Below are 27,222 nucleotides of genomic sequence, written 5' to 3'. Positions count from 1 at the left end.
GAAGTTCCTACAAGGAATCTACAGTTTAACGCACATTCTGGTTTGTTTCACACGTTTACTCCTTGTTTCCACATGTCTTCTTACTTGGTTTTGCTACGTTGAGTCTGAACCTACACTGTGCACATTCCAAAAGGAACAAGGAAAACCAATGCATGAACAGGTACTGTATGTATAAACTTTTGACCAGTACTGGATATCTTAGTGTATAGTCACATCCCTGTGGTTCCTGGGCCTACTCGGATTAGTTGATGAGTAAAAGGCACACTGAGCTCACAAAAAGCCACATGCACCTTGGGTTCTACCTATGTGAACACCTGAACAGACTTTCATTTACTTCAATAGAAGCAGCTGTCAGTACAAAACAACTGTACAAACAGTCAAATGTATATGTTCTGTATATGTAACGCATCCATGTAATAAATATATAAATAACTGGATAGCCACGATAAATAAAGCTTTAGAAACTCTTAAAATAAGCAAGGTGTCTTCAGATACTATAGGGAATCGCGGAAGACTAATTCTTTGCAAAACAACTGCTTTGTAATGTAGGAGGAGGTGTAGTTGTCAAAGGGCACTTGATGATGATCATACACTTGCACGTTACTAGTATACATGGCACTGTGGGAGAAGAGGTCATGGAAGATTGCTTTCATCGCTGGGTAAAACCACATTATAGGTCAGCATTCCACCATCATGTTTATGAGACTCGTTCATCTGGTACATTGTTTACCCAAGCTCAGACTCAAAAAATGAAAAATTCCACAGTGACATCTTGTTGTTATCTGCTTCAGCTTAACAATGAGGAGAAAATACAGGTTTGTTCTGCTCTACAATGGTTTATATACTCTTCAAACTGTCTGCTAAGCCTATTCACTCCAAATATGCAGAAAAAGTAGTAGACGCTCACAATACTTTTGGCTAACAGGAGGCCTCATATGCAAACATTACATCACACAGTACTTGAATATGGACTCCATGGATGCCACTGTATAAACATAGTGATATCTGAAAACTATGTATAACGAAGTTTCTGGCACTTGTCAATATAATAATGTACAGTCATGGACAAAAATTTTGAGAATGAGACAAATCTAAATTTTTCCAAAGTCTACGGCTTCATTTTTTCTAATGGCAATTTGCATATACTCCTGAATGTCAGAGTGATCAGCTTAACAGCAATTACTGTACTTGCAAAGTCAATATTTGCCCAGAAAATGAACTTTAACCCCCAAAACACATTTCAACATCATTGCAGTCCTGCCTTAAAAGGAGCAGCTAACATCGTTTTAGTGATTGATCCATTAACACAGGTGTGGGTGTTGATGAGGACAGGGCTGGCGATCAATCAGTCATGATTAAGTAAGAATGACATCACTGGACACTTTAAAAGGAGGCTGGTGCTTGGTATCATTGTTTCTCTTCAGTTAACCATGGTTATCTCTAAAGAAACACGTGCAGCCATCATTGCACTGCACAAAAATGGCCTAACAGGGAAGAGTATCGCAGCTACAAAGATTGCACCTCAGTCAACAATCTATCGCATCATCAAGAGCTTCAAGGAGAGAGCTTCCATTGTTGTCAAAAAGGCTCCAGGGCGCCCAAGAAAGACCAGCAAGCGCCAGGACCATATCTTAAAACTGTTTCAGCTGCGGGATCGGACTACCAGCAGTGCCGAGCTTGCTCAGGAATGGCAGCAGGCTGGTGTGAGTGCTTCTGCACGCACTGCGAGGCGGAGACTCTTTGAGCAAGGCCTGGTTTCAAGGAGGGCAGCAAAGAAGCCACTTCTCTCCAGAAAAAACATCAGGGACCGACTGATAGTCTGCAAAAGGTACAGGGAGTGGACTGCTGAGGACTGGGGCAAAGTCATTTTCTCTGATGAATCCCCTTTTTGATTGTTTGGGACATCTGGAAAACCGCTTATTCGGAGAAGAAGAGGTGAGCGCTACCACCAGTCTTGTCTCATGCCAACTGTAAAGCATCCTGAAACCATTCATGTGTGGGGTTGCTTCTCAGCCAAGGGAATCGGCTCACTCACAGTCTTGCCTAAAAACACAGCCATGAATAAAGAATGGTACCAGAATGTCCTCCAAGAGCAACTTCTCCCAACCGTCCAAGAGCAGTTTGGCGCCCAACAATGCCTTTTCCAGCATGATGGAGCACCTTGCCATAAAGCAAAGGTGATAACTCAATGGCTCATGGAACAAAACATAGAGATTTTGGGTCCATGGCCTGGAAACTCACCAGATCTTAATCCCATTGAAAACTTGTGGTCAATTATCAAGAGACGGGTGGACAAACAAAAACCAACAAATTCTGGCAAAATGCAAGCATTGATTATGCAAGAATGGACTGCTATCAGTCAGGATTTGATCCAGAAGTTGGTTGAGAGCATGCCAGGGAGAATTGCAGAGATCTTGAAGAAGAAGGGTCAACACTGCAAATATTGACTTGCTGCATTAACTCATTCTAACTGTCAATATAACCTATTGGTACTCATAATATGATTGCAATTATATTTCTGTATGTGATATAAACATCAGACAAACACTAATAAAAACCAGAGGGCAGCAGATCATGTGAAAATATAATTTTGGTGTCATTCTCAAAAATTTTGGCCATGACTGTACAATGGATGAAGTTCGTTAGTAGTTCTATTTTTTTCTGATACACCTCACGCTGAACGGCCTGCAAAATTGTTCCAAATTGCACACTGTAGCATGGGGCAAAAGGCCCAAAGAAATAATGGTTTAGTAAGATACACTTTGGTGTATCCCACATGTAGTGCTTCATGTGAAAAATATTTCTGGGGGTAGTGAAATAATGAAATCCATACTGGACCTAAGTCAGTGATTGGTTCTAAGTAAAGAGGTTTATGATAACAGGTGGAAGACAAACTGGCTGAATACTGCGTAAAAAGAACTTGTTGTATTATTTGAAGAAAAAAATAAGAAAGAAAAAATATAAGTACACTGATATGGCCATCATCTTGTTACATTGGAATTTGTCCTAAAATATTTATTAGTAGAACAGATGCCTGTGAGCATTTACAGTTGGAAGCCCCGCTGCTGTGACATGCAGATAGCTTGTAAGTATGTGGTATGTGCTATTTTTCGAATCACAGCAGCTGCTCAGAATTTAGAAAGACAGGATGTACAGCAGTGTGAGCAGCCTCTTCATCCCTCAGTACTTCCGATATCACCAGTAATAGATCAGACAGGTTGAACAGTAGTGCGAGCAGCCTCTCCTTACATCAGCACCATTGGTGTCTCCAGCAATAGATCAGACAGGTTGAACAGCAGTGCGAGAAGCCTCTCCTTACATCAGCACCATTGGTGTCTCCAGCAATAGATCAGACAGGTTGAACAGCAGGGTGAGCAGCCTCTCCTTACATCAGCACCATTGGTGTCTCCAGTAATAGATCAGACAGGTTGAACAGCAGGGTGAGCAGCCTCTCCTTACATCAGCACCATTGGTGTCTCCAGTAATAGATCAGACAGGTTGAGCAGCCTCTCCTTACATCAGCACCATTGGTGTCTCCAGTAATAGATCAGAGAGGTTGAACAGCAGGGTGAGCAGCCTCTCCTTACATCAGCACCATTGGTGTCTCCAGTAATAGATCAGACAGGTTGAACAGCAGTGTGCACAGACTCTCCTTACCTCAGCAAAACTGTTGTATCCAGTATTAGATAACAAAGAAAAAGCGGACAGCAGTTCTAGCAGTCTCTCCTTACCCCAGCACCCTCTATTATCTCCAGCATTAAATCAGATAGACAAGGAGAACAGTATGAGTAGCCTTTTCTTATCTCAGCACCTCACATATATCTCCAGTATTAGATCAGAAAGACAGTATGGACAGCAGTATGAGCAGCCTCTTCTCATCTCTGCACCACTGGTATCTCCAGTATTAGATAAGGAGGACAGGGTGGACAGCAGTGCGAGCAGCCTCTTCTTACCTGAGCTTCTCAGTAAGGGTTCACTATCACGAGCGTATAATTTGGGCGAGTGCTATCCGGTGTTTTATCAGATGGGATGAGAGCAATGTTATACAGTTAGGTCCATATATATTTGGAGAGAGACAACATTTTTCTAATTTTGGTTATAGACATTACCACAATGAATTTTAAACAAAACAATTCAGATGCAGTTGAAGTTCAGACTTTCAGCTTTCATTTGAGGGTATCAACATTTAAATTGGATGAAGGGTTTAGGAGTTTCAGCTCCTTAACATGTGCCACCCTGTTTTTAAAGGGACCAAAAGTAATTGGACAATTGACTCCAAGGCTATTTCATGGACAGGTGTGGGCAATCACTTCGTTATGTCATTCTCAATTAATCAGATAAAAGGCCTGGAGTTGATTTGAGGTGTGGTGCTTGCATTTGGAAGGTTTTGCTGTGAAGTAAACATGCGGTCAAAGGAGCTCTCCATGCAGGTGAAACGAGCCATCCTTAAGCTGCGAAAACAGAAAAAACCCATCCGAGAAATTGCTACAATATTACGAGTGGCAACATCTACAGTTTGGTACATCCTGAGAAAGAAAGAAAGCACTGGTGAACTCATCGATGCAAAAAGACCTGGGCACACACGGAAGACAACAGTGCTGGATGATCGCAGAATAATCTCCATGGTGAAGAGAAACCCCTTCACAACAGCCAACCAGGAGAACAACACTCTCCAGGAGGTAGGCGTATCAATATCCAAATCTACCATAAAGAGAAGACTGTTTGAAATTAAATACAGAGGGTTCACTGCACGGTGCAAGCCACTCATAAGCATCAGGAATAAAAAGGTTAGACTGGACTTCGCTAAAAAACATCTAAAAAAGCCAGCACAGTTCTGGAAGAACATTCTTTGGACAGATGAAACCAAGATCAACCTCTACCAGAATGATGGAAAGAGAAAAGTATGGTGAAGGCGTGGCCCACCTCATGATCCAAAGCATACCACATCATCAGTAAAACCTGTCGTAGGCAGTGTGATGGCTTGGGCATGCATGGCTGCCAGTGGTACTGGGTCACTAGTGTTTATTGATGATGTGACACAGGACAGAAGCAGCCGAATGCATTCTGAGGTATTCAGAGCCATACTGTGTGCTCGGATCCAGCCAAATGCAGCCAAACTGATTGGTCGTCGTTTCATACTACAGATGGACAATGACCAAAACATAAAGCCAAAGCAACCCAGGAGTTTATTAAAGCAAAGAAGTGGAATATTCTTGCATGGCCAAGTCAGTCACCTGATCTCAACTCAATTGAGCATGCATTTCACTTGTTAAAGACTAAACTTCAGACAGAAAGGCCCACAAACAAACAGCAACTGAAAACCACCGCATTGAAGGCCTGGCAGAGCATCAAAAATGAGGAAACACAGCGTCTGGTGATGTCCATGAGTTCCAGACTTCAGGCAGTCATTGCCAACAAAGGGTTTTCAACCAAGTACTAAAAATGAACATTTTATTTAAAATTATTGAATGTGTCCAATTACTTTTGGTCCCTTTAAAAACAGGGTGGCACATGTTAAGGAGCTGAAACTCCTAAACCCTTCATCCAATTTTAATGTAGATACCCTCAAAAGAAAGCTGAAAGTCTGAACTTCAACTGCATCTGAATTGTTTTGTTTAAAATTCATTGTGGTAATGTCTATAGCCAAAATTAGAAAAATGTTGTCTCTGCCCAAATATATATGGACCTAACTGTATAATAGGGCAGTGCACATCTGCATCTTTTTCCACAGATCAAATCTCTTAGTGTAAAAAAAAAATGCACCATGCTGTGAGTGGCTCCGTAAATCAGATCACGCGTACCCACTCAAGTCTATGTGTGTGTATAAATCAGCGGACTGCACTCAGATTTACACAGACACAGACTATGAAGATGGCAAAAATTAATTTCTCCATCTTCTCCGCACCTGCGATACAACACTCTCATTTGAGAGAATCGGATCACAGTAAACTGAAACTCTGATCAAACTATAGCAGAGTGTCATTACCATAATTGATCAGATTGTCTCAGAATAATGAATAATCGCTCGTGTGACTGTAGCCTGTAGTTTTTTACCTCAGTATTTGTAGGCCACAAGCAGCAGTGGATAAAAATGTAGAAGTGGTGCTCCTTTTTCTTTATATGTTTCCTCAGAGTCTTACTGTTCCCCTTCTGGTTTTACAAATACTGAGGTAAAAAAACTACCAAGTACTCAATGTGTGCAAGTGGTCTAACTAGTCTAATATTAGATGAGAATATCCACTAGGAGAACAGCTATCCACAAGTGAAGGACTAAGTGCCTCAATTAAGATGTCTGCATGTAAGTCACTAGGAAGGGGGCTTCCTCTGTCATCCTATCACCCCATCAAGACATACGGCCAACAAGCCAATGGCTTGTCAAGGCAGGCAAGGCCTTCTAGTCTTCTTTGTACTTCTCATAGGTTCAACCAGCTTTACACCGACAGGCATAATACACAGCATACAGAATTTAACAAAATGCTTTATGTGAAAAATGTATAAATAGTCTATTTCTTTATCCATAATTACCTAAACATAATCATATTAAAGTAACCTGTTAACTTCATAAGCAACAATAAATAAATAAAATACGTCAGGATTGTTAGTCACCTTGCCTTTTTATATAATACAATATATATAATAAAATATATAAAACATGGCACCAATCAAAACAAAAAAAAACCAGCTCCTTCACCAGAAAAATAAAGGTATGACGCCCAAAATGTTAACATCAATTTTTCTTTTTAGGAAAAGTAGAGAGGTTGATGTATACCTGACTGAGCTGCTGTGAAGAATAAGTGCTTCCACATAGTTGTAGCTGTGCTTAAAGTAATTATATTATGCGTTTCGAGTTCGTACTGGTCTCTTTCTCAAATTATTTTAACAAAACACTTGATGTACAACTACAAGCATGGAACCACTAATTCTACATAGCAGCGCTGTCAGGTATGCGTCAACCTCTCTACTTTTCTCTACTTTTCCTCAACCTGTATACAGAAGGATCACTTCTCTCTCTATTCTCCCATTTCAAAAGACGTGACATTTTAAATTTCGCATTGATGTAGCTGTTTTTATGTCATCGCATAATGTATTGATTAGCTGTCATTAAGTTAGCGTGTGAGGAAGGTTTGATTTTAGAGTTTTGTTTTTTAGTTCACTAATCACTATACCAAACTTTTTATATCGGAAAATAAAAAAGAGACAAGGGCACATGGGTGTTACAGTGTTTGGTAACAGTAGGTAGGAGGTGAGAGTGGTGCTCACCTGTTTGAGTTTTGCGGAAGAATTTTCTACTTTTTCCAAAATGTTTGGATAGGTAGGCAAGACCTGATGGAGAGATAAAGATCTGCTTGGATGTTCTTTTACTTTGGATAGTCATTTATGGATGTATTCTCCATGCAGAAATGCCAATATGCTGGATTGTATGGTGTGTAGGGAATGTGTAAGGCTAGTTTCACACTAGCGTTTCGCTGAGCTGCGGACTTCCTCCGTGAAGCGGACTTCCTCCGTGAAGCCCCCCCACGGCCACACCTCCGCCGCTCAGCTCCGCCTATGTCCGCATGCGGCCTGCGTACCTATCTTTAACCTTCGCTACGCAGGTCGTGCGGATGCCTCCACATGCGTCGTTTTGACGATGCGGTGACCCGCGTCAAACGCAGCTGGTTGGAATTTCTTTTTTCTCTGCATCGTCAAAACGGCGCATGCGGAGGCATCCGCACGACATGCGTACCTAATGTTAAAGATAGGTACGCAGGCCGCATGCGGACGTAGGCGGAACTGAGAGGAGGAGGTGCAGCTGTGGGCGGGGCTTCACGGAGGAAGTCAGCAGCCCTCCGCAGCTCAGCAAAACGCTGGTGTGAAACTAGCCTAAAGCAGGTTGTTTAGTTTGCAAGTGTAGTTTTATGTTAGATGTAAACTAATGGAATGTCTTATGTGTAAATACAATGTATGGTATGACATTCCAATATAACACAGAGACAAAAAAGAAATAAATTACATAAAACCACCATAATCAGCCTGTGCAGAAATTTGAACATAAAACTGCATTACATAAAAAAAACTAAGAAAAGACACAATTAGACATGACAAATTACTTACCCCTATATTAAACTTCCCAGCAAAGTAATCCAAGTTTGCTTGAACGAACCAGATATTACTTAATCCTAATCCATTACTTCTGTCCCTGGCACGCATCAAAGACTCCTCTTTATTCTCTATCAGAACAATCTGAAGTCGGAGAAGCAAAACGTCTTATGTTATTGTATTATATGACTGCTCTGTCTAACGATGAGAATTTCTTTTATTGCAACAGAAAAAGATGTGCGCAATAAATATAGAATCGCTACAGGGATAACTGACCCCAAAGTTGGAAGATACAACAGTCATGGTAAGCATTTCCATACGTCATGCCCATTCACATAAAATACACACGTGGTGGTGTAATACCGGCACCGGTGCTTGAAATTTGTGCAAGTTCTAAAAGTGGAATTCATTTATCAGATATTCATAAGTCACCTGTCATGGGATTCATGCTGCTCGATCCATGGGCAGCATAAATCAGAATCTGGCTACTTGAGTCCAGGTAAGCATGTGTTTCTCTGAATCATACTGCTCTTTCAGAGAAAACATAGCTTGTCCGGTCGGTGACCATAGAGCTGGACATGACTAATCCAGTAGGGCCCCTCGATTCTCCTTATCGAGCTCTAAGTGATTGACAGGTCTCTCCTATTTGTGTACACAGTAAGATACCCATCAATCACCCGGAGTGGTGCAGGGAGAAGCTGTCTAGAGACTGCTCCAAACTAGTCAGGTCTCCATCTATAGTCCCCACCGGCTGTCCAACACACAACCTCTTCGGAATGCAGCGGCGTTTCAGAGAAAAGCACGCCTGGTTACAATCAAGCATGTCTGATTCACATTGCTTGTGGAACAGCCAGCATAAACCTAGCGACAGGTTTCCTTTCACAAACATATATTTTATTTTATTTTTTTCTTCTAGTGAGTACTGCCCTAAAGACTACCAACTAGCTAGGCAGAAGCACAGTTTAATAATTTAAGGTTGTAGTACAGTCTAAAAATATTATTACTTAACCGCTGGATGGGTGATAATTATTAGATTAAAGTGGGTACTATTACTGGGACACCCACCAATAATCAGGATGGGGGGCTTTGGTCCGTTTTGTATCCCTGCTAGCCAGGAACAGGGGAATGGAGCAACCAGCTGCACGTGCGCCCTGCAACTCGATTCATTGTCTATGGGGGTGAAAGTAATAGCTGACAATTTTTGTAGACCTGTAAGTATTTTTGTTTTAACTGGATAGAGTTTTATAGGAAGATGAAACAGACCAATATCACATACAATATAGAGAAAGTTATAATTCAACAATTCCCATTTGTCTATTAATAATCTAATCTACAAGTTACATGCCTACGGTCCAGAAACCAGGACATATATAATTCAGTAGAGATCCTAGAATTCCAAATAATTACAAAAACAAATTACAGGAAGAAATGACATCAAAGTCACTCCTATAAACCATAACGGGTACAGCAGCATAGACTCAAAGTCTAACTATGCGCTGCAACAACACAGCAGTGATTTATTGTCAATGTCTGTAAGATGCACAGCTATCATACATTTTATAAGCAATAGATTTATAACCTATAAAAGGAAACTATAGCTACCATATTTTTCGGATTATAAGGACGCACCCCAAATTTTGAGGAGAAAAATAAGAAAAAAATATTTTTTAATAAAATGCTGGTGCTTCCTATAATCCATGCGTCTTATTGCTTTCCTGGGGTGGTGGGTGCGGTGAAGCAGGGTCTCAGGGTCGTTGCTGGAGGCAGGAGTGGGGTGATGCTGCAGGCCGCAGGCTAGGATGAGGGGGGCGCTGGTGCAGGGTCTTGTGCTGCTGGGGCCTTGTGCTACTGTAGGGGTCTTGTGCTGGTGCATGTCCGGTGCTGTGGGTGTCTCCGATGCCCAGCGCTGCCCGGGCTCTGCTGACATTTTGTGACAGGCCAGAGCCCCGGTAATTCCACGGTTTCCTGGGCATGTGCAGTGGACTTCGGGAATATGGCCGCCGCCGGGGGCAGGGCATGAGTAGATGGTGATCTCGGGACCATGATCTCGAGATATGAGATCTCAGAGCTGAAATCTCATCTCTCGAGATCTTGGCCCCAAGATCACATCTGCGTATGTGCCGCTCCCGGCGGCGGCCATATTCCCGGAGTCCACCGCCCACGCACAGGGAACCGTAGAATTACCGGGGCTCTGGCCTGTAGCAAAATGTCGGCAGAGCCCCGAGCAGCGCCGGACACCCACGCAGCACTGCTGGGCACCTGAGACACCCGCAGCAACGGCCAGCAACCGCTGGGCACCCGGAGACACCCTTCATCCGAGCCTGCAGCCTACACCCATGGTATCGGTAAGGCATGTACGCTTTGTAAGACGCACCCCCCATTCCTCCCCCAACTTTGGGGGAAAAAAGTGCATCTTACAAAGCAAAAAATACGGTATATAATTTTAGATCTCCTCCAGGTTACTTTGTTTTTAGAAGTTTACCTAGTAGCAAGTAATTTCATTTTCCTTTTATGCCAAACGAATAAAGAAACAAGACACATTCCTATACATCCACGTACTTGTGTGGTCTGAAGCACTGTTATAAAATGCAGAAGCCTACCTGACATGATGGCAGCATATATGCCAAAACAATTCCAACGTGACCCTGTGTGAGAAAAACACACGATGCATTGGCAATTTTACATTGAGCAACATTTTCTGAACTTGATCTACAATTTGTAGGCGCAGTTGTTCCCAGGTTAGTGAACATCTGACCATCTTATATTCTGAGAGACTCTGCCTCTCTAACATGCTCTTTTCATACACAGTCTTGTCACATAGTTGAACATTGACCCTCCAGCTGTTTTTCGTTAGTAACACACTTCCAGCCGTTTGCAAACGGTCCTAGCTGTTTTGCCACCAACTTTTTTGGAATTGGTGTTGTAGAAAGAATGAGAAAATATTCTCTTGCTTTCACTGTTCTATATAAGGCAACATAGTAGCAAAACAGTGACCAGGATTTCAGTTTATATTAGCTTCACGTAAACAAAAATCAATATACAACATGCTATTTAAAGTCGGCTTTTAATATTGATCTGGACTCAAGTGGCGGCAACATGGATTACATTTTTTTTTTTAATTTCGCCTCTCCACCACCTCTACTCATGCAGGAGGTTAGACCAGGAGATCAGGGCTATCTGTCATACATCTCCCACACTGAGAAACCTAATCTATTCTATTGTGAGGTGTGTTCTTTTTCTGCTGTATTGAGCCCTCTTATGATTTGTCAGAACCACACAGGGGTAAGAAGTGCACGCCCTCTGATAAACATATCTGAAAACAACCACCTGGACTTAACAAAAATGAACTCATTAGGTGCCAAATACTTTAAATGCCAATATCCCAGTAATGTAGTGGTGAAATAGAGAAAAAATAAATAAATACAACAACAACAACAACAACATGCTTTATTCTACTCTGCAGACACTCTTAAACCGTGTGTTCAGTTCAACATGAAAAATTTTGATGAAAGGTCCTCTTTAATTGGCTAATATAACGAAAACTTAATAGAAAAAAAAAATATCTAGTAGAAAGCGATACATTACCCCTCCACTGCAGAAGTCCACAACTGTGTCTCCTGGTTTCGCCATATTAGTTACAATAGATAAGAGATTATTCAGTTGCTGCTCTTTCCTTAGTGCACGGTCACTGGACATTTTACCTAGGAGGATATACATTAAAAACACCATTAGACATCGTGAGGCAGGCTTGTCAGTTGGCATACAGTTCCATTATTCTTATTTTTCACAGTTTTATATCATTATAAATGAGTGGACTTGGAATACCAATGATAAATCATCTTACGCTCTGCCCCATTATTTATAGGGCAGCATCCAATCAAAGCAACATTATAAATGATTGGAAGCCAAATCTTATCTGGCACCTGCTTACCTTGCAATTAGGGTAGTGTGTGCCAGCTTCCATGTTACTTGAGAGAACACAGCTGGCAGCAGTAATTCACCACCTGACAAGTCCCAGGTGAGCTCACTGCTTAGGTCCGGAGCAGATAGTAAAATAGTAAGTCAGTCTATTGAATCAAGGGGTTGAAACTGGGTAATGTGCAATTGTGTTGTATATCTGATAGACTATAATGGGGAGTGCGCGTGTACAGTATATGTAATTATCTGGTCTAGATTCTAGAATAAAACCATAATGAATATTCAGCTGTGAACAGAAGAACCTCGGGTATCAAGTCCATTCTAAATACCTGTATCATTTTACAGCAGAGGCTTCAAATTAGGAAGTTACAGGTGCCCAAGTATTGGTGGATCATGATACTTCCCAAAATATCATTACAGAGATCCTTCCAACCCCTTGTATCGGTACGTGTAAAGCCCCCGTCACACATAGCGAGATCACTAGCGAGATCGCTGCTGAGTCACAAGTTTTGTGACGCAACAGCGACCTCAGTAGCGATCTCGCTATGTGTGACACGTAGCAGCGACCAGGCCCCTGCTGTGAGATCGCTGGTCGTGTCGGAATGGCCTGGACCGTTTTTTGATCGTTGAGGTCCCGCTGGGTAGCACAGATCGCTGGGTTTGACACCTTACCAACGACCTCGTTGACAGGACATCCCATTGAATCGTCATGAAATAGCATCGTTGTACAGGTCGCCGCATCGCTGCTGCGTCGTTGGGGAGATCGCACTGTGTGACATCTCACCAGCGACCAGATAGCGACACAACAACGATCCCTGACAGGTCGTATCGTTGTCGGGATCGCTTAAGCGTCGCTATGTGTGACGGGGCCTTAAGAGGAATTATGGTCTCAAATGTACAAGGAAAGTGAGTGAATAACCACATCCACAAGTGGAAATGTCCTTCGAAGAGGACGTCAGTTGCTTAAAAAAGTTGAGTTAAACACCTTGTAAAAATCCCTGAACTTCCCTGATTCTAGGTTTTTAAAAAATCTTTTTTGCATATATCGCACCATTGATTAAGTATTCGCATTCATTGCTTTTGGCAATATGTGAAATCTCTGCTTGCAGACCAACTGGGTGTTTATTTAGAGTTTTCCCTGGGGTTGCACACTTTCACCCTTCTCTACCAGGCGTTGTCAATCCCAACTAGTCAGCTTACCTAGCAGTCTCAGACACTTCTGAGCTGTGATTTGCAGCATCTGGACGGATGTGAGAATGTAAACGCCCCCAGAGAACACTCCGAAGGAACGTCCAGAGATTTCACATACTGTGCTCCAAAGGTTAAAAAAAAAAAAAGTAAGTAACTCTGCAATAGAGCGACACAGCACAAAATGGAAAAAAAAGAGACAAACAGGGGAGCTCAGTGTTTCACTTTTTTGAGTAAGTGACAGGTACGCTTTAAGAAAAGACACAGTCCTATATAATGTGAGCATGAAAAGCAATTCACTACCACACACTTAACTGATGAAGAAATAATCAATATAGGTGTCATAACCTCCAAGTTGCCAATATTGCTTACCTTAATTAATAAAGTTATGATTTTATTTTGTGGTATGGCGACTGGCAATGTAGTTAATGGGAGGCATGTGTCGCAGAGATGGCTGCTCCCTGTGATGCAACCAGGAGTATTTTGTCTTTAGTGCACATAAGCACTAAGATGTCGCTTAGTGCACCTTGGTCCGGGTTGCGGGTAGTTATGCGAGAAGGGAGGGTCTGGAGCCCCGCACACAGGACGGCTTCTCCCTCCCTGCACACAGACCACTCTGTAGTGTCCAGTCTGGACACGTGGAAATCTGTCCACAGTGACAGACTCACAAACACTCACTGCCATGTGCCAAACAAACCGCCATTATGTAAGTTGTAACCACACCCACAGGTGAGGTATGTATCACATGGGCTGGTCACGTGATCGTGACATCACTGCAGGTCCTCAAACACCTGCAGGTCCTGCATGGAAAAGGGGTACAGTGAGCACCCTCACCCAGAGGTAAGGTATGTGGGTAGCCAGAGCCTCCCATCTCTCATAACTACCCACAACCCGGACCCAGGTGCACTAAACCCAGAAAGCAGCCATCTCTGCGACACATACGGCCAGTCTCCATACCACAATTTGTATATAAATATGGACACTGCGTTACACATTTTATGTTTTGAAAACAGTGAAGGACAAATGCGGACTTAATTATTAGTATGAGGACAGTCTGTTGAGCTTTTGGGCATAAAGATGATACTAGAAAACTGGAAATTGTTCATGCAAACATGATTCTTTGTAATGTTAAAATTATTTTGGTTTGGGAATGCGCTGGGAACCAGAATTTTGACTTAAAGGTGTTGTGCCACGAACAAAAGTTCATCTTAATCAACAGATTTCGGTATAATACTAATTTCCACAATTGGATATGTTTAACCCCTTAACCCCCAAGGGTGGTTTGCACGTTAATGGGCCAATTTTTACAATTCTGACCACTGTCCCTTTATGAGGTTATAACTCTGGAACACTTCAACTGATCCTGGTGATTCTGACACTGTTTTCTCGTGACATATTGTACTTTATGATAAGTGTTAAAATTTATTTGATATTACTTGCGTTTATTTGTGAAAAAAAAGGAAATTTGGCAAAAATGTTGCATTTTTCCAACTTTGAATTTTCAAGCCCTTAAATCGCAGAGACACCGCACACATTTCCCACATGTCTACTTTGCATCAGCACAATTTTGGAACCATTTTTTTTTTTTTTTGTTAGGGAGTTATAAGGGTTAAAAGTTGACCAGCAATTTCTCATTTTTACAACACCACTTTTTTAAGGGACCACATCACATTTGAAGTCGCTTTGAGGGGTCTATATGATAGAAAATACCAAAAAGTGACACCATTCTAAAAACTGCACCCCTCAAGGTGCTTAAAACCACAGAAGTTTATTAACCCTTCAGGTGCTTGAAAGGAATTTTTAGAATGTTTTAAAAAAAATGAACATTTAACTTTTTTTCACAAAAAAATTACTTCAGATCCAATTTGTTTTATTTTACCAAGGGTAACAGGAGAAATTGGACCCCAAAAGTTGCTGCTTGTCCTGAGTATGCCGATACCCCATATGTGGTAGTAAACCACTGTTTGGATGCACGGCAGAGCTCGGAAGTGCCATTTGACTTTTCAATGCAAAATTGGCTGGAATTCAGATAGGACGCCATGTCGCGTTTGGAGAGCCCCTGATGTGCCTAAACACTGGAAACCCCCCAACAGTGACACCATTTTGGAAAGTAGACCCCCTAAGGAACTTATCAACATGTGTGGTGAGCACTTTGAATCACCAAGTGCTTCACAGAAGTTTATAATGTAGAGCCGTAAAAATAAGAAATCTTATTTTTTCACAAAAATGATTTTTTTGCCCCTTATTTTTTATTTTCACAAGGGTAACAGGAGAAATTGGACCACAAACGTTGTTGTGCAACTTGCCCTGAGTACTCTGATATCCCATGTGTGGGGGTAAACCACTGTTTGGGCACATGGCAGAGCTCAGAAGGGAAGAAGCGCCATTTGACTTTTCAATGCAAAATTGGCTGGAATTGAGATCAGACGCCACATCTCGTTTGGAGAGCTCCTGATGGGCCTAAACAGTGGAAGCCACCCAAAAGTGACACCATTTTGGAAAGTATACCCCCTAAGGAATTTATCTAGATGTGTGGTGAGCACTTTGAACCCCCAAGTGCTTCACAGAAGTTCATAAATGTAGAGCCATAAAAATAAAAAATCATATTTTTTTTTTCACAAAAATGATCTTTTTGCCCCCAATTTTTTATTTTCACAAGGGTAACAGGAGAAATTGGACCCCAAAAGTTGCTGTGCAATTTGTCCTGAGTATGCGGATACCCCATATGTGGGGGTAAACAACTGTTTGGGCGCATGGTAGCGCTCGGAAGGGAAGGAGCACGGTTTGACTTTTTTAAAGCAGAATTGGCTGGAATTGAGATCAGACGCCATGTCGCGTTTGGAGAGCCCCTGATGTGCCTAAACAGTGGAAAGCCCCCAAATCTAACTCCAACCCTAACCCCAACACACCACTAACCCTAATCCCAACCCTACCCACACCCCTAACCCCAACACACCCCTAACCCTAATCCCAACCCTACCCACACCCCTAACCCCAACACACCCCTAACCCTAATCCCAACCCTAATCATAACCCTAACCACACCCCGAACCCGAACACACCCCTAACCTTAATCCCAACCCCAACCTTAACCCTAACCACACCTCTAGCCCTGACACACCCCTAATCCAACCGTAAACGTAATCCAACCGTAAACGTAATCCAAACCCTAACCCCAAATCTAGCCCCAACCCTAACCTTAACTTTAGCCCCAATCCTAACTTTAGCCCCAACCGTACCCCTAACTTTAGCCACAACCCTAACCCTATCGGGAAAATGGAAATAAATACTTTTTTTTATTTTATTATTTTTCCCTAACTAAGGGGGTGATAAAGGGGGGTTTGATTTACTATTTATAGTGGATTTTTATGATTGACAGCCGTCACTGACTAAAAGACGCTTTTTATTACAAAAAATAGTTTTTGCGTCACCACATTTTGAGAGCTATATTTTTTCAATATTTTGGTCCACAGAGTCATGTGAGGTCTTGTTTTTTGCGGGACGAGTTGACGTTTGTATTGTTACTATTTTCGGGCACGTGACATTTTTTGATCGCTTTTTATTCCAATTTTTGTTAGGCAGAATGAACAAAAAACAGCAATTCATGAATTTCTTTGGGGGTGAGGGGGCGTTTATACTGTTCCGCGTTTGGTAAAATTGATAAAGCAGTTTTATCCTTCGGTTCAGTACGATTACAGCGATACGTCATTTATTTTTTTTATGTTTTGACGCTTTTAAACAATACAATCTATTTTATATAAAAAAATTATTTTTGCATCGCTTTATTCTGAGGGCTATAACTTTTTTATTTTTTGTTGATGATGCTGTATGGCGGCTCTTTTTTGCGGGACAAGATGACATTTTCAGCGGTACCATGGTTATTTATATCCATCTTTTTGATCGCGTGTTATTCCACTTTTTGTTCAGCGGCATGATGATAAAGCATTGTTTTTTGCCTCGTTTTTTTTTACGGTGTTCACTGAAGGGGTTAACTAGTGGGACAGTTTTATAGGTCGGGTCGTTACGGACGTGGCAATACTAAATATCTGTACTTATTGTTTTTTTTTACTTACATAAAGAAATGTATTTATTGGAACAATATTTATTTATTTTTCTTTATTTAGGAATTTTTTTTAAAATATTTTTACACAGGGTAATTTTTTTAAACTTTTTTACATTGTCCCAGGGTGGGACATCCCTATATATTGTCAGATCACTGATCTAACACTTTGTAGAGCACTGTGTCAGATCAGCGATCTGACAGGCAGTGCAGGAGGCTTGCTGGCGTCTGCTCTTAGCAGGCACTGACAAGCCACTTCCCTGCAGGACCCGGAAAGACCCCCGTGGCCATCTTGGATCCGGGAGCCTGCAGGGAGGAGAATGGAGGAGATGCTCGGAACAAGGCGATCACATCGCGTTGTTTTGAGGGTCTCAGGGAAGCATGCAGGGAGACCACTCCATGCGCGATGCTCCCCTATGCCGCCGAAACATAGTGCTGGATGTCAGCTGTGATAATCAGCTGACACCCGGCCGCGCTCCCCCGGCTGATCGCGTTGGACGTACTATTCCGTACATGGGAATTAGAGCCCAGGTCACGTGGATGGAATAGTACGTCCAATGGTAGAAAGGGGTTAAAGAAAATGTTCCTGTGCTGAGATAATCTTATAAATGTGCCCTGCTGTGTACTGTGTAATGGCTGTGTCTGATCATACAGGGATTATCCACTGCTGGGATGGGGGCAGTCATGTGACTGCAATTATGCGATTTGCATACTTCTAGCCACATTCTGAGTAGACGTGCACTAGACGGAAAGTGACCGAATGTATGCAAATATTGTAATGGTCACGTTGCTGCCAGCTACCGGCGCCGGTACCAGAGAATCCCTGCACTGCATGCTGTGAGGATCCACAGGTCTACAGTCACAGAGAATGCCTGCAGGCTAGGGCCCCAAGCCTGGACAACCCCTTTAAACACAACACCTCATGGAGGGCAAAACAAACACCTATCATTATGGTATTGTCTCTCGTATTTCTTTTATCTTTTATCGTTATCTATCCCTTTTTAATTGTATATTTCATTATAAATAAAATTCCTTCCTATTCTAATCTCCTGTGACGACCGAAACCTTGGTGGGAGCACAAATGTCTATATCATACCCTTCCTATACTATAAATACGCCTCACTGTGCAATGTACAACCAGCTGCAGGATCTACTAGCTGACAGATCATTACGCTTGGCAAAGCAGCAAGATCATTTATAAAAATAAGTATAGATGAAAAGCAGCCAGAAGTAATCAATCAGAAAACCAGAGCAGGGTCAAGCTAGATACAATGAATTAGTCCGGAAGGAATCTGTATGTGACCACCGAAGGACACAAATATACAAATCCCTCATCTTTCCCATGACCATGGTCCTCCTCCTCCAGAACTCAGTAACCAAGAATATATTAGGAAGGGTAAGTATGGAATAGTGACTACACTCTTGTCAGGAGAACGGGGATTCTGCGACCCTGTTCAGCGATTCTGGCAGAAAGCTTCTCCCTAGAGAAGACGGATTAGCTGTCCACGGTGTGCTCCATTCAAGTCTATTGTAGACATGGAAAGAGTGGATCTAACAAAATTTAGGACTGGCCAATTAAGAAAAAAATATATATCCCACGCATTTCACACTGCAAGATGTTAACCATTTGATGTCCTTTCCATTTATAACTGGAAACCCCACATATTACTGAACACCCATGCAATTGACCCACTAACTCTCATTGTGGTCTGCTGGGTTACACAGATATGTCGTCACAAAAAAATGAACAATGGAGTTTACAACAGAGGCTCCTGATGACACTTCAGACACAAAAAGTAGAAACAGGCAAATCGGTTTTTCCCGTCTCAGCCATTCATGGTTCAGATGGAAAGAACTGTGTTCAGGCTCTTACTACAGGAGGTAGGCCAACATATGGCTTATACTGCAAGCTGTTGAAATATGGGTCTCCATGGCTGAAACGGAAAGAACTGTGACCAGGTGCTTGCTACAGGAAGTAACAATAATCTTTATTTTTATATAGCGCTAACATATTCCGCAGCGCTTTACAGTTTGCACACATTATCATCGCTGTCCCTTATCAGTATGTCTTTGGAATGGCTTATACTGGCTTATACGGCAAGCTGTCGAAATATGGGTCTCCATGGCTGAAACGGAAAGAACTGTGTCCAGGCGCTTACTACAGGAGGTAGGCCAATATATGGCCTATACTGGAAGCTGTTGAAATATGGGTCTCCATGGCTGAAATGGAAAGAGCTGTGTCCAGGCGCTTACTACAGGAGGTAGGCCAATATATGGCCTACACTGGAAGCTGTCAAAATATGGGTCTCCATGGCTGAAACGGAAAGAACTGTGTCCAGGCGCTTACTACAGGAGGTAGGCCAATATATGGCCTACACTGGAAGCTGTCGAAATATGGGTCTCCATGGCTGAAACGGAAAGAACTGTGTCCAGGCGCTTACTACAGGAAGTAGGCCAATATATGGCTTATACTGCAAGCTGTCGGAATATGGGTCTCCATGGCTGAAACGGAAAGAACTGTGTCCAGGTGCTTACTACAGGAAGTAGGCCAATATATGGCCTATACTGGAAGCTGTCAAAATATGGGTCTCCATGGCTGAAACGGAAAGAACTGTGTCCAGGCACTTACTACAGGAAGTAGGCCAATATATGGCCAATACTGGAAGATGTCGAAATATGGGTCTCCATGGCTGAAACTGAAAGAACTATGTCCAGGCACTTACTACAGGAAGTAGCCAATATATGGCTTATACTGCAAGCTGTCGAAATATGGGTCTCCATGACAAACGGAAAGAACTATGTCCAGGTGCTTACTACAGGACACCTCTGAGACACACAAAGACGGTAACACCCTTGACCTGGTCTTTGTCTGGCTGTGTTCAATCTCCTACCTAAATAACTCACCGCTTCCCCTCTTTAACCACAACATTCTCTCCTTCATGCTCACAAATCCTCACTCACCCCAGCACCCTCCTACCTACCATTCAGTCAGAAATCTACAAGCCATTAACCCTCATACACTTTCAGACTCCTTACACGCATCACTGTCCTTAATCTCCTCTTTTTCCTGTCCTGATCTGGCGGTACATCACTACAATGACACTTTTAGAAGCACCCTAGACCAAGTAGCTCCCCTCACCCTCAGAAACTCCAAACACAGAGTCAAACAGCCCTGGCCCACTCTCCGCATTTGATCCCATCACAGAAGAAGAAGTCTCCAGGCTCCTCTCTTCTTCTCGTCTTCCTACATGCTCTACCGACCCCATTCCCTCTCATCTCCTCCAGTCTTCACTACTCACCTAACTACAATCTTTAATCTCTCACACTCCTCAGGCATTTTCCCGTCCTCCTTCAAACACTCTATCATTACTCCGTTACTAAAGAAACCCACCCTCGACCCATCCTGCACAAACAACTATAGACTGGTCTCCAATCTCCCCTTCATCTCTAAACTCTTGGAGTGCCTAGTCTACACCTGCCTTACCTGTTACCTCTCCATTCACTCCCTCCTAGACCCTTCACAGTCCGGCTTCAGCCCCTACACTCGACAGAAACTGCGCTCATCAAAGTGACCAACGACCTTCTGACAGCAAAATGTAACGGTGACCACTCTCTGCTCATTCTTCTCGATCTTTCTGCAGCTTTCGACACTGTTGACCACCCTCTCTCACTCTCTAGGTTCCAGTCACTTGGCATTAAGGACACTGCTCTCTCCTGGTTCTCCTCCTACCTTTCTGACCTCTCCTTCAGTGTTCTGTTCTCTGGCTCCACTTCATCTCCTCTTCCTCTCACTGTCGGGGTACCCCAGGGCTCAGTCCTTGGACCCCTTCTCTTCTCTACACGGCCCCAATTTGACAGACCATCAGCAGATTTGGCTTTCAGTACCATCTTTATGCCGACGACACACAACTATATACGTCATCCCCTGGCCTTACTCCTGCTGTACTACAGAACACCACTTACTGTCTGTCCACAGTCTCTGACATCATGTCCGCTCTCTATCTGAAACTCAACCTCTCCAAAACTGAACTTCTTCTGCTCCCACCATCTACTAACCTCCCTAAACCTGACGTTTCCCTCTGCGTGGGTGGCACCATAATAACACCCCGGCAGCAGGCGCGCTGTCTGGGTGTTACGTTTGACTGCGATCTCTCCTTCACATCCCATATACAATCTCTTGCCCGCTCGTGCCGCTTACACCTAAAGAACATCGCTAGAATCCGCCCTTTTCTCACTATAGAAACAACAAAAGTCCTCACTGTCGCCCTGATCCACTCCCGCCTGGACTACTGCAACGCTCTATTAATTGGCCTCCCCCTTACTCGACTTTCCCCTCTCCAGCCTATCCTTAATGCAGCAGCCAGGGTTGTCCATCTAGCTAATCGTTACTCAAACGCGTCTGCTCTTCGCCAGTCATTACACTGGCTGCCCATTCATTACAGGATACAATTCAAAGTACTTGTTCTCACCCACAAAGCTCTTCACAGTGCAGCACCCCCTTACATCTCCTCCCTCATTTCTGTCTATCGGCCTAACCGACCTCTGCGCTCTGCAAATGACTTTCGACTAACCTTTGCACTAATCCGTACCTCCCACTCCCGACTACAAGACTTCTCCCGTGCTGCGCCAATCCTCTGGAATGCTCTACCCCAAGATATTAGGACCATCCACAATTTGCATAGTTTTAGGCGCTCCCTCAAAACACATTTGTTCAGAGCGGCCTATCATGTTCCCTAATCTGTTATTTTGTTTGTGTGTAGCCCATTCACTACTTCCATCTATCCCCCACTCCCTGAAGATGGCTGGACCATCATTGTAAATACATCATTGTACATACACACCTGTACTTTGTATTTCCCCACCTCATTGTAGATTGTAAGCTCTCACGAGCAGGGTCGTCTTGTGTTGCTTTAATTATTGTATTGTTAACATTGTTATTTATAACTGTTGGGTTTGAAGCTGTTAAACTGTAAAGCGCTGCGGAATATGTTGGCGCTGTATAAATAAAGATTATTATTATTATTACAGGACGTTGGCCAATATATGGCTTGTACTGCAAGATGTCGGAATATGGGTCTTCATTAAAAATGGTACAGATAAATGTGTTTTATCACAGACAACCCATTTATTATGAGCACTGCGATAAATTGATTTTACTTGAGAAAGATGTGGCTAGTTTTACTTTTTGGCTGCTTCAAGAAAAATGTAATATTACACCCCGTCATTCAGATGAATATATGGAGCAACCGGGCCTACCTGAGCGAGTGTTGTAAGCATCCCTCTGCTCTTGCTCTGTCTACGTCTATTCCATTCATTATACCCATAGGCCTTTGTAGGACATACAGAAAGGGGTCATCAAGGTTAAACAAGCCCTGAGGGGCACAGAGATAGAAACGCAAATACTCTTCACCACCTGAACAGACTCTGTAGCATTATGTTGTCCAAGCGAAATTGCACAAAGATAAAGCAGCAGCAGACACCAGGAAGGAAGACACCGCTTAACCTGGAAGAAGCCCGGTAGAAGCTGTGATGGCAGATGTGACCAAAGCAACAAGAGATATTTTCAATATGTAACTGGAGCAGAGAAGAATCTCTTTTTTTCACTAGAAGAAATCTTAGTAGTCTCTGCGGATTTTTGCTTTCCTGAGCATCAACATGATTGTTCTTCTCTGCTAGATTTTTGGTGTGTTCCTGACACAACAGTCGTATAGACACTTGGCAGAGAATACCGGTAGTGGCATCTCTGTCTATAATGTACAGAACATTCTACAGTCTATAATGTACAGAACATTCTACAGTCTATAATGTACAGAAAATTCTACAGTCTATAACGTACAGAACATTCTACAGTCTATAACGTACAGAACATTCTACAGTCTATAACGTGCAGAACATTCTACAGTCTATAACGTGCAGAACATTCTACAGTCTATAACGTGCAGAACATTCTACAGTCTATAATGTACAGAAAATTCTACAGTCTATAATGTACAGAACATTCTACAGTCTATAATGTACAGAACATTCTGCAGTCTATAATGTACAGAACATTCTGCAGTCTATAATGTACAGAACATTCTACAGTCTATAATGTACAGAACATTCTACAGTCTATAATGTACAGAACATTCTACAGTCTATAATGTACAGAACATTCTACAGTCTATAATGTACAGAACATTCTACAGTCTATAATGTACAGAACATTCTGCAGTCTATAATGTACAGAACATTCTGCAGTCTATAATGTACAGAACATTCTACAGTCTATAATGTACAGAACATTCTGCAGTCTATAATGTACAGAACATTCTACAGTCTATAATGTACAGAACATTCTACAGTCTATAACGTACAGAACATTCTACAGTCTATAACGTACAGAACATTCTACAGTCTATAACGTACAGAACATTCTACAGTCTATAACGTACAGAACATTCTACAGTCTATAACGTACAGAAAATTCTACAGTCTATAACGTACAGAACATTCTACAGTCTATAACGTACAGAACATTCTGCAGTCTATAACGTGCAGAACATTCTACAGTCTATAACGTACAGAAAATTCTACAGTCTATAACGTACAGAACATTCTGCAGTCTATAATGTACAGAACATTCTGCAGTCTATAATGTGCAGAACATTCTACAGTCTATAATGTACAGAACATTCTACAGTCTATAATGTACAGAACATTCTACAGTCTATAATGTACAGAACATTCTACAGTCTATAATGTACAGAACATTCTGCAGTCTATAATGTACAGAACATTCTGCAGTCTATAATGTACAGAACATTCTGCAGTCTATAATGTACAGAACATTCTGCAGTCTATAATGTACAGAACATTCTGCAGTCTATAATGTACAGAACATTCTACAGTCTATAACGTACAGAACATTCTACAGTCTATAACGTGCAGAACATTCTACAGTCTATAATGTACAGAACATTCTGCAGTCTATAATGTACAGAACATTCTGCAGTCTATAATGTACAGAACATTCTACAGTCTATAATGTACAGAACATTCTACAGTCTATAATGTACAGAACATTCTGCAGTCTATAATGTACAGAACGTTCTGCAGTCTATAATGTACAGAACTTTCCACAGACTATAATGTAATGTCATTTTCATCTGCTAGATGGCTGATGAGACAGGGTTTACCCACGTTGCAAGAAAGGGGCGATGCTTCAAAGAATATTCCCATCTTTGCCCCATCCAGGTGCGGTGGGGACCATGGAAATGGCTGCAAATGAATAAACAAAGCCGTTTCCACAACTCCAATCTAATATATAAAGCTGAATGTGTGTGTGTGTGTGTGTGTGTGTGTGTGTATGTATGTATGTCCGGGATTGGCATCTGCACCGTCGCAGCTACAGCCACAAAATTTTGCACAGTCACACGTCTGGACCCCGAGAGCGTCATAGGCTATGTTGTGAGGCGAAATTTTAACCCCGCGCGTTCCAATTCACCAAACAATTTTGCCCCCATCTACATAATGGGGAAAAAAGTGAAAGGAAAAGTGTAGGAGGCAAATTGACAGCTGCCAGATGTGAACAAGGGGGACTTAAAGAATGAGAGCGATGGCGCCAAAGAGTATATACCGTACAGTTGCTAAGGTGGGGCCCCGGCATGGGATACTCACCACACACGGGGATATGAACACACACACAAAATGCGCCACACACTACCACATGCTTGAACACATATTACCCTCAGCACACATTTCGCCACACATACACCAACCTCGCCACATAAAAGTCGAAACACAAAAGTCGCCGCTCAAAACTCGCCACACGCAAAACTCGCCACATGCAAAAACTAGGCTCACGCAAAACTCACCACAAGTGCTAAACTCACCTCATGGAAAACTCGCCACATGCAAAACTTGCACACGCGCAAAAATTGCCACATGCACAAAAGTTGCAACACATGCAAAAGCTGCCTCACACAAAACTTGCACATACTCAAAAGGCACTACACAAAACTCACCACGCGCAAAACTCGCCATGCGCAAAACTTGCTGCACACAACTTGCTACACTAACCTGTCACATGCAACTAGACACACAAAAAGTTGCTACACGCATGTCGCCACACAAAACTCATCTCACAAAAGTCGCTACATGCATGTCGCCACACGCAATTCAACACACACAACTTGACAAACGAAACTCGCCCTAAAACACACACAAGTCTGGTATTATCCTTCAAAAATAAAAATCTGATTAATAAGCAGACAAACTACAAGAGCAATAAATGTACCATATAGGAAATACGGCAGCTGTTAGTCACATGACCTGTCTATTATGTGTATGTTTGAGCTAATATATACTGCCAGGGGGAGGGCTTCCTGTTGGCTGGGGATTTATCAGGCTGCCAATTTAGCTTACAAATACTGAGGTAAAAATACTGAGCAAATAACGTGTGAACGAGGTCTAATACAGGAGGAGATGACACACAGGTATATACTATATACAGGGGAGATGACACACAGGTATATACTATATAGAGGAGGATATGACATAGAGGTACATACTAAATACAGGAGGAGATGACATACAGGTATATACTATATATAGGAGCAGATGACCTACAGGTATATGCTATATATAGGAGCAGATGACCTACAGGTATATACAGGAGGAGATGACATACAGGTATATACTATATATAGAAGATGACATACAGGTATATACTATATACAGGAGGAGATTACACACAGATATATACTATATACAGGGGAGATGACACCCAGGTATATACTATATACAGGAGAGGACATACAGGTATATACTATATATAGAAGGAGATGACATACAGGTATATACTATATATAGAAGGAGATGACATACAGGTATATACTATATACAGGGGAGATGACACACAGCAGGTATATACTATATACAGGGGAGATGACATACAGGTATATACCATATACAGGAGATGACATACAGGTGTATACTATATATAAGGGAGATGACAAACATGTATATACTGAGGTGAAAATGAGAGGTGTGAGGTGAAAATGAAAAGGTGTGAGTGCAAAATGAGAGGAGTGAGGGAAAATAGTGGAGTGATCGGAAAATGACAGATGTGAGGTCGAAATGACAAGTGTTAGGGGGGAACTAGAGGAGTGAGGGAGAAAATGAGAGATGTGAGAGGGAAAATGAAAGATGTGATTGGGAAAATGAGAGGCGTGATGGGAAAATAAGAGAAGTGAGGTGCTATAACTAACCACAGATATTTACTATGCCCAGGCAACGCCGGGCTCTTCAGCTAGTATAAGATGAAGGGCATCTGTCAGCAGGCTTTAACTATTTAATCTCAGAGTAGCATAATGTAGGGACAGAGTGCCTGATTCTAGGGATGTGTGACTGACTCAGTAGCTTGCTGTAGTTTCAATACAATCAGTGTTTTACCAGCAGGAGATCAACACTGCGGGACTAGGTGTCTGGTGCCAGGCAGTCCAGCTAATCTGTGTAACCACTCGCCAACACTGATTGGCAGCTTGTTGACAATATATACAGAAATCTGCCAATAAGGGGTGTAGGCGGGGTTATACACAGCTCATTTGACAACAGCTACATGTACAGTAGATAAAACAGGAATTCTATGCAAACTACACCAAACAGCCCAGTAAGTGATACATCGCTGGAATCAAGCTCTCTGCCTCTACATTATGCTGCTGTCACGCTCACGCCCTGACTGATGGGCGTGAGCCAGGGGGTTAGTGGACCCACTGTGCCACAAACCAGACTACCCTGGAAGGGGCATGACTATGACAGCTGCCTTGGTCTTCTCTGGAGCCTCTGATGGTGAGGACAGGCTTGTGCGGCAGGCAGCTCCCAGGTGCCACTCCAGGGCGGTGTCTGGCTGTGGCTGCTCATCCCACTTGGGAAACAGGAACACTAGGACAGGTGCGGGCGACAGGCAGGACTGGCAGATGAGCACGGCTGAAACT

At 42.5% G+C, this 27,222-nt stretch overlaps 1 protein-coding gene across 3 annotated transcripts in view; it reads right to left on the bottom strand.

Annotated features, from left to right (window-relative positions):
* Positions 1-27,222, bottom strand: part of GSTCD (glutathione S-transferase C-terminal domain containing) — a 197,938-nt gene that overhangs the window by 15,012 nt on the left and 155,704 nt on the right. For all 3 annotated transcript variants that reach the window (XM_069743705.1, XM_069743704.1, XM_069743706.1), the window contains exons 6-8: positions 11,665-11,780; positions 10,680-10,724; positions 8,095-8,223 (exon numbers count right to left, since the gene is read on the bottom strand). In XM_069743705.1, the coding sequence (XP_069599806.1) occupies positions 8,095-8,223; positions 10,680-10,724; positions 11,665-11,780 (290 nt within the window). The remainder of the gene's footprint in view (positions 1-8,094; positions 8,224-10,679; positions 10,725-11,664; positions 11,781-27,222) is intronic.

Source organism: Ranitomeya imitator, chromosome 1 (genome assembly GCF_032444005.1).
Source record: "Ranitomeya imitator isolate aRanImi1 chromosome 1, aRanImi1.pri, whole genome shotgun sequence".
Classification (NCBI taxonomy): Eukaryota; Metazoa; Chordata; class Amphibia; order Anura; family Dendrobatidae; genus Ranitomeya; species Ranitomeya imitator.
The sequence above is the reverse complement of the archived record's forward strand: the minus strand, read 5'-3'. Positions and strand labels throughout refer to the sequence as shown.